The 8,371-nt window shown below is 54.1% G+C and overlaps 1 protein-coding gene across 2 annotated transcripts in view; it reads left to right on the forward strand.

The window, feature by feature from the left end:
• Positions 1 to 507: 507 nt before the first annotated feature.
• Positions 508 to 8,371, forward strand: part of RYR1 (ryanodine receptor 1) — a 117,724-nt gene continuing 109,860 nt past the window's right edge. For both annotated transcript variants that reach the window (XM_007471074.1, XM_007471073.1), the window contains exons 1-5: positions 508 to 555; positions 5,463 to 5,582; positions 6,705 to 6,809; positions 7,833 to 7,907; positions 7,996 to 8,074. In XM_007471074.1, coding sequence (XP_007471136.1) covers positions 508 to 555; positions 5,463 to 5,582; positions 6,705 to 6,809; positions 7,833 to 7,907; positions 7,996 to 8,074 — 427 coding nt within the window. The remainder of the gene's footprint in view (positions 556 to 5,462; positions 5,583 to 6,704; positions 6,810 to 7,832; positions 7,908 to 7,995; positions 8,075 to 8,371) is intronic.

Raw genomic sequence — 8,371 nt, forward strand, 5'->3', positions numbered from 1 at the left:
GAGCTGCATGAGCTGCCTGTAAATTTTAGAGATTAATCCTTTGTCAGTTGATTCATTTGCAAATATTTTCTCCCAAGCCAGGAGACCTAGTGCGCATCCCCTCTCTGCTGTATGACATCAAGCAGAGCCTCAGTTTGCTCTCTGTGAAATAGGAGAATGATGGCACCTTCCTTATCGCGAAGGGGGAGAGAGGGTAGCTGCCTTAAAGACACTCCTCTAAGCCCCCCCCACCCCAAGCGCACCTTTGGCCAGGTTTGGGGTTTGTAGGCGGGGCTCCGTCAAAGGGGCGTGGCCTTGCCCGTCCTGCTCCAATGGGGACCCGGGGGCGGGGACCTCCTCCCAGCTCTGTCCAGCACACGAGTCCTCCACGCAGTTCCATCTACGCCGCGGGTCCCTCTGGCGTCCCAGAGGTCTCCGACCCCAACTCGACCCCAGCCCACCCGTCCAGCCTTCGGCCCCCTCCTCTTAGCCACCGACCTCAGCCCCAGCACCTCTGGCCTCGACATCATGGGTGACGGAGGAGAGGGCGAGGATGAGGTCCAGTTTCTGCGGACGGTGCGTATCTCTGTGTTGGAGTCTCTGGGACTATCTCTCTGGTCTGAGTGTCTCTCTGTCTCCGATGTCTTTGTCCTGATTGCTGGTGGTCTCTGAGACTCTGGGGTCTCTCCTCTGTCCCTTAGGATGATGTCACTCCGTCTTTCTCCGTTTCTGCCTCTCTTAGTCTCCCCCATCTTTCTCGTCAGAGAATTAGCAGAATCTGGGACTACAGAATGGGGAGGAGGATCCTCCCTCCTCCACGCTCTCTTCTGACACTAGTGATTTGTCCCAGAGAAGGGGGCCGCTGAGAGAGCACCCCCTCCCACCACTCTGGAAGCAGGCACTTGGGGAAGGTGGTTCTAATTCCTGAGCTTAATTTAGCTGTCCCCTCCCCCACCCCCCACTTAGCCCTAATTCTCTTTTTGCTCCAGACTCTGACCTATTTAAATTCTTGGGAAGAGGGCTGTGGTGGGCTGAAAGACACAACTTCTTTGAGCTCCCAGCCCTTGAGGGTCTCCTGAGGGTCCCCCTGTTTCTGGGTCTTCTTTCTTTCCCCACTTGATTTTGGAGAGGAGGGTCAGATATGGTTGCTAATGGTCTCTGGGTGGTGTCTCTCCCTATCTGTCTCTTTAGGTTGTCTGTGTCTCTGTCTCTTTCCATCTCTGTCTCCCTGTCCCTGTCTCTGTCTTTGTTCTCTGGCTTCAGGCCCTCTGTGTTTCTCACTGTGTCTTCAACTCTGTCTCTCTCTGCATCTCTGACCCTCGGCTGGCGGGGGGGCAGGGATGGGAATTGGAACAACAGGTGTCCCTCCCAGAATAGTCCGCTTTTCTGGGGCCTGGGCAGGGGACAGGGAGAGGATGGGGGGAGGGGCTGCCCATCTCGAAGTCCTTCCCACTTTTCCCTCCCAGTGGTTCTACCGGGTGTGGGGCTGTGAATGTAGGAGGGGATATTCTCTCTTCTGGGCCAGGTCCACTGATCCTGCACTAGCACCTCCCCACCCCCTCCAGGCCCTGGGAAATGCTGACACAGCATTCCGGCCCCAGAATAGGACCCTGGTGAGCCGGCTCTGGTTTCCTGGGAGGGAGGAATGGACAGCTGGGGCTGGTAGTGAAGGATAGGGACAGCTGGACATTCGGCCATGGGAGGAGGCCTAGCTTCACCCTAGACTCTTGCACTAGCTCCAGTCCCTTAGCAGACACCATGGGCTGGGCTCTCCCCTCCTCCCCAGCCCTAATAAGACCGTGGCCATGGCCTTGAGCCCCTGAGCAGCCACTCTACGTCAGTCCCCATGCCCAGGGCCTCAGCCTCCTGAGGCATCTAATTATATCCTTGCTGCCCTATCTTCTGAGGTAGGGCCCTATCTTTATCTCCCTGGGAGTTTTGAGGGAAACCGAGGCCTGAGTGGGAGTCACTGACCAAGGTTAAGGCCAGGAAGTGTCATCTCTGGATGCCCCTGGGGGCCAGCCCTCCTGCTTTCATAAGAGGAAAACTGGGCTCAGACTTGCCTGGCTAGCCAGTGTTGGATTCTAGAGGCCTGGCCTTGGCATCTCTTGGCCCCAGACTGGGTCCATTTTCCTGAACTTTACTGAGGTTATGTGGTGGTTTTCTCAAACTTTTTGGATCTCATCCCACTGGTAAGAAATATATTTTATATTGCAACCCAGTACATGCATATATTCACATACGTTATAAAAAGTCAACTTTATTGAGCTATAATTGACATGCAATACATTGTACCCCTTTTAGGTGTTACAGTTGACAAGCTGTACACACCCATGTAACCATTATCATAATCAATAAAACATTTCCTTTAGCCCAGAAAGTTCCCTTTGGCTCTTTGCAGGAGTCACCCTGCCCTTCTGCTTTATGTCACATAGATTCCATAAGTCACCAACTAGTGTTTCATTTGTCCTGCTTCTTTTGCACACTGTAACATTTTTGACATGAATCCATGTAGTGTGTATCAAGAATTCATTTCTTCTTGTTGCTAAGTAGTATTCCATTGTGTGAATACGCTACAATTTGTTTATCAGTTCACCTGCTGATGGACATTTGGGTTGCCTCCAATTCATGCTATTATGCTCAAATTAGGTGCATTCACACACAACTATTTTTAACTGAAACAAGTTTCATGAAATGTAGGTAGCCCTTAGAACACAAGGGGCATGCTGCTATTTTCTGTTCTTGCTCTACTTTTATTTCACTTTTTAAGCATGATGGGCATGGCCCCCAAGTTCATTTCATTTCCTTTTGATGGGTGGCAACAACCAGCCCTGCCCAGGCTGGGGTTCCTCAAAGCATGGCCCATGTCAAAACCTCCTGGTTAATGGTCCAGATTCCCTGCTGACCCCAGATCTACTGAATCAGGCTCTTGGTGTTGAGGGGGAGACTGGGGCAGCAAGGAAGTTGCATTTTTAACCAGGCTACCCCCCTTCATTCTGATGCAGGAGAAAGTTAGAGAATCATTGGTGTAGGGATTAGGCTCCCTGTCCCTGGTTTATATCTTGGTTTTGCCATTTGCCTGCTTCCTAACTTTGGGCAAGTGATTTGTATTTTTCTCTCCTAGCCTCAATTTCCCAATCTGGAAAATGGGGACAAAAATATGTGCCATAAGGATTCAATGGGTCCATGCAAATATCTCTCTGGGCTCGTCTCCTCTCACTTTCTCCCTTGCTCCTGATGGCAGCAGCGCCAGGCTGTCTCCCTTGCTTTTTCTGAATACCCATGGCCCCAGGCCTTTGCACAGGCCGACTCCTCTTCCGCGAACTTTCTTCCTCCAGAGATGATCGGGCCTGATTCCTTCTTGTTATTCAGACAAGGCTCAGCTCAAATGTCACCTCCTTGGAGAGGCTGTCACTTCACCCCCCTCACTGGTGTCATCTCTACCCCAAACTCTTACATCACCCTGGGTTATTTTTTCCATAACACTTATCACTGAAATTAACATTATAAATTGATTCACCTGTTCATTGCATTTCCCCCCACAAGGATGTCAGCTCCACAAGGACAGGGAATTTGTCTGCTTTATTCGCTGCTCTATATCCAGTGCCTAGATCAGTGCCTGGCACATAGCAGATGCTTAATCAGTGTCTATTAGATGAATGTAAAGCCCTGAGCATGAGGTCTAGCAGAGAGTATGTACTTAATAAAGGCAAGCTGTATGATCCCTGTGAATACATGGCATATGCCAAGATGTCGGGGTTGGGGGTAATAGGACAGAGCAGTCCTGAGGTCTCCGGCCAACAGGATGAATCTCTCTCCCTCCTCCCAGGCTGAAAGAAAGAATGAGGGCTGCCTGTGTGGGGTGAAGCCCAGGATTTGCTGGAAGGGCTGGAGTCTGTGTGACTTCAGGCAGAACGCCTAGCCTCCTTGAAACTGTTTCCTTTGCTGTAAAATGGAATAATCACTGTCTTAACTGTGGTTAAACACTGCGGTCTCCATCTGTTTTTTTTCCCATCAATTTTGATTGAAACCTCTATCAGTAAAAATGTGGAGCAAGCCCCCACATACATTTATATTAGTTATGAATGTAATATGGGCTATTCTACTAACATATCAAGAGGTGGTCTAACGATCTAAAAGTGGCATATTGGGACTTCCCTGGTGGTCCAGTGTTTAAGACTCCACACTTCCACTGCAGGGGGTGCGGGTTCGATCCCTGGTCGGGAAACTAAGATCCCACAAGCTGCACCGGCTGTGTGACCTCAGGCAAATCACTTCACCTCTCTAGGCCTCTGTTTCCACAGGTTCACATACTAGGACTTACCTCAGAAGGGTGTTTATTTTACTTAAAATTTTAATTTATACCCTCGAGATTATTTCAAACTTAGAGAAAAGTTGCAAGGTTAGCTCAGAGAACTCCCATGTGGCCTTCAGTCATTTCCCCCAAATGTTAGGATGTAGCATGTCTGCTTTATCATTCCCTCCATCTCTCCCTCCCTGTCTCTCCCTATTTTTTTCCTAAGCTGTTTGAGAGTTAGCTGTGGACATGATACCCTTAACCCCTAAATCCTTCAGTGTCTGTTTCCTAAAAAAACAAGGGATGTCTCTCAGAAAACCACAGCACAGTTATCAAAATCGGGAGATTTCGTACGGCTATGATACCATCATCTAATTCACAGTCTGTTTCACCTTTCACCACTTGTCTCTCTACCATCTTTTATGGCATTTCCCCTCCATCCAGGATCCAGTCCAGACTCTGGCACTGCATTCAGGAGTCATTAGACAGCACTCCTTAAATGAGAGCTACTATTAAAATAACACACAAAAGAATAATTAGATAAGGCTGAACTTAAAAGCCATTTAACTTGAGGCGCTCATATCTTCCAGCCTCCAGTGACTCACCTTGTGGACCCCCACCTGGGAGTCCTCTGGAGTCAGTTGGACTGGGGTTCAGATCCCAGCTGCTTCCCTTATCAGCCGTATGGCCTTGGACAAGCCATTTCCCCTCATTGAGCCTCAGTTTCCCCATTTTAACGTGGGGATGCCACTGGCTTGGATCTCATGGGGATGTTAGAAGCATGTACAGTGCTCAACACGGGCCCCTACTTGATAAATGGCGAGGGTGACTATTATTATTATTATTATTATTTATTTATTTTTTTTGCGGTACACGGGCCTCTCACTGTTGTGGCCTCTCCCGTTGTGGAGCACAGGCTCCGGACGCACAGGCTCAGCGACCATGGCTCACGGGCCCAGCTGCTCCATGGCATGTGGGATCCTCCCGGACCGGGGCACGAACCCGTGTCCCCTGCATCGGCAGGCGGACTCTTAATTTTTTTTTTTTCTTTTTTTTTTTTGAGGGTGGCTATTATTAGTCACATCTTTTTCACGAGGAGAAAGGGCCAGGTGGGTGGCCCATGGTACAGTGTCTGTGGGATGCGGGTGGGATGCGGCGCCCACCCTGACCCTCTGCCCGTCCCCAGGACGACGAGATGGTCCTGCAGTGCAGCGCCATGGTGCTCAAGGAGCAGCTCAAGCTCTGCCTGGCCGCCGAGGGCTTCGGCAACCGCCTCTGCTTCCTGGAGCCCACCAGCAACGCTCAGGTCTGTGCAGAATGGGAGGAAGAGGGGGCCTGAGGGGCAGAGAGCCTGGGGCCCAAAGAAGAGGGGTCTGGGAGTCTGGAGAGGAGATGCTGACAGGAGGGGGAATAGGGAGGGGGGCTAAGAGGGAAAGGGGGCTGGAGGTCTGAGGAGGGGAGCTGGGGTCCTGGGGGAAGAGGGAGGGGGTCTAAGGAGATAGAAGGTCTTGAGTTCAAAGAAGAGGGGATCTGAAGGGGGTGCTGATAGGAGAGAAAATGGGAGGGGGCTTACGGGGGAAAGGGGCAGGGGTCTGAGGTGGGTGGAGGTCTGAGGAGGGAGGGGCAGGGGGTCTTAGGAGGCAGGTGTCTGAGGGGGCAGAGGGTCTTCAATCCAAAGCAGAACAGCCTGGAGGGTCAGGGGGTGCCCGCAGGGGGCTGACTGGGGAGGGGGCTGGAGGCTGAGAGGTGGAGGGAGCCCGGGGTCTGAGGCTGAGGGAGGAGGTGACCTGGGTGGATGGGGTGGAGGGCGGGAGAGGGAGGAGACCTGGAGTTTGATGGGGGGGAGGCCAGGGGCCTGAGGTGGGCAGAGAATCTTGAGCCCAAGGGGGAGGGTGTCTAAGTGCTTGAGGTGCCTGGGTGGGAGCCTGAGGCGGGAGGTGTGCGGTGGGGCCTTGCCCCTGGGACTTCGAAGCAGTGTTCACAGGTGTCTGAGGGAGAGGGCAGGAGCTGGGACTGTCTGCTCGGGACAGCGGGAGCTGGGGCTTCCTTTGGGGTCGGAGAGATTTGCGTCTTCTGCCGGGAGGGCAAGGAGGGGGCTCCCAGAGTCGGATGGGTGGAATGCCTCTGACAGGGGCTGAGGCTTCCTATGGGATTAGGTGTGCTAATCCCATAGGATTAGGTGTGTGGAAACTTCTGTGAGGTTCGGGGTGGGGTACAGGGGTGTGAGGGAGGAGGCAGAGCAGAGGTGTCTTCTGGGATGTTGGTGCGAATTCAGGGTGTTTGAAGCGGGAGGCAGAGGGCAGGGCTTCTTGGAGGGCTGGGGTCAGGTCTGGGTCTCTAAGGGGTGTAGGTATTTAGACTAGGGGCAGGGCGTACACCAGCACTCTGGAGCGTTCAGGTCCCCCATTCACATCTCCCCACCCCCCAGAATGTGCCCCCCGATCTGGCCATCTGTTGCTTCGTCCTGGAGCAGTCCCTGTCCGTCCGGGCCCTGCAGGAGATGCTGGCCAACACCGTGGAGGCCGGCGTGGAGGTGAGGCTCCCCCCGAGGTGGGATGGGTGGCAGGGACGGGTGGGAGGAGCTGGGGGTCATTTACCATCTGTTCCTCTTCCTCTCTCTGCCCTGCCCCCCACAGGCCCTCAATTTGGATAAGTGGGTAGGTCTGGCCTTGGGTGTCATCTGTCCTTGCCACCTCTCCTGACCCCAGGTGGGCCTCTTGGGTCCACACCCTGCACACGGGGGCTGGGGGGTCTTCCCCACCCCGGTTGTCAGGGTCTGTGGAACCCAGAACAGGCCAGGCAGGAAGGAAGGAAGGGGGTGGGGGCTTTTGAGCCCCTGTTCTCCCACCTGCTCCTTTCTCCTCTTTTCCATCCTTTCCTCTGACCCTCCTAGCTCTTCTCTGCATGGGACCTCTCCCCTCATCACCTCTCTCCATCCCAAGTGTGAGTCCCCTCTGGACCCACATGGTGGGTCCACCATGTGATCACGTGGCCCCATCACATGGCCCCCTCAGAGCATGGGCATGTGAGAGCTGGGATGGGGGGCATGATGCCATCGAGTGCTGGGTGTACCCACCCACTCCCAAGAGGTGCAGAGTCTCCTTGGGCACAGGGCAGGTCCCTACGGGTGATGCTCCAATGTTTAACAGCTGGTAGGACAGTACCGGTGCACAGCTGTGTTATGACAGGTGAGAGCAGAGGGAGCTAAAGGCTGTGGAACACGAGATACGGGGGCTTCCCTGAGTGACCCCAGGTACCTGAACCTCTGGAAGAGGGGTTCAGCCCCCTGAGTGACTCGGGCCTGGTTAACAGGTTGGAGGAGGACAGAGTGGGCTTTGGGGAATAGAAAACACCCCACCCACAGGCTTCTCAGAGACACAGACCTTACTTCCCCTGGAAGCAAGGAAACTGAGGCAGAGACTGTTGTGGGTCTGAGCTGAGGCTTTGCATCCAGGCCTGAGCATGGTGTCTTCTGGGAAGTGTATTCCCACCTGAGATAGGCCAGATGTTTCAGGGGGGTCTATTCTCACTCTGTGTCCTCCCCTGTCCCCTGCAGTCGTCCCAGGGTGGGGGACACAGGACACTCCTGTATGGCCATGCCATCCTGCTCCGGCACTCGCACAGCGGCATGGTAAGTGCGTCCAGGAGGGGCCGGGGCGGGGGCAGGGGCCAGGGAGTGCAACGCCCGCCGGGTGGCTGACTCCCCCTTACAACCCTAGTACCTGAGCTGCCTCACCACCTCCCGCTCCATGACTGACAAGCTGGCCTTCGACGTGGGACTGCAGGAGGACGCAATAGGTGCAGGGGCTGGAGGGAGGGGCTATGATGGGGACACCGCAGGCAGGGAGTTGGGATGCAGAAGGTCTGCAGAACCCTGGGAGCGGGCATGGGGATGTTCCAGGGGCAAAGATGGGGGGCTTTGGGGCTGAGAGTCTGGGGGTGTGGATGAATACATTCTGGACAGAGAGACTCGGGCAAGCAGGCAGAGAGTCTGAGGACAGGAACGGGGGACTGTGAGGCAGAGAGTTGGGGGCAGTAAGAGGAAAGCTTGGGACGGAGGGCTTGGGAGGCTCCGTGGCTGGGAATGCCTTGGGG

Source organism: Lipotes vexillifer, unplaced genomic scaffold (genome assembly GCF_000442215.2).
Source record: "Lipotes vexillifer unplaced genomic scaffold, Lipotes_vexillifer_v1.1 scaffold182, whole genome shotgun sequence".
Classification (NCBI taxonomy): domain Eukaryota; kingdom Metazoa; phylum Chordata; class Mammalia; order Artiodactyla; family Lipotidae; genus Lipotes; species Lipotes vexillifer.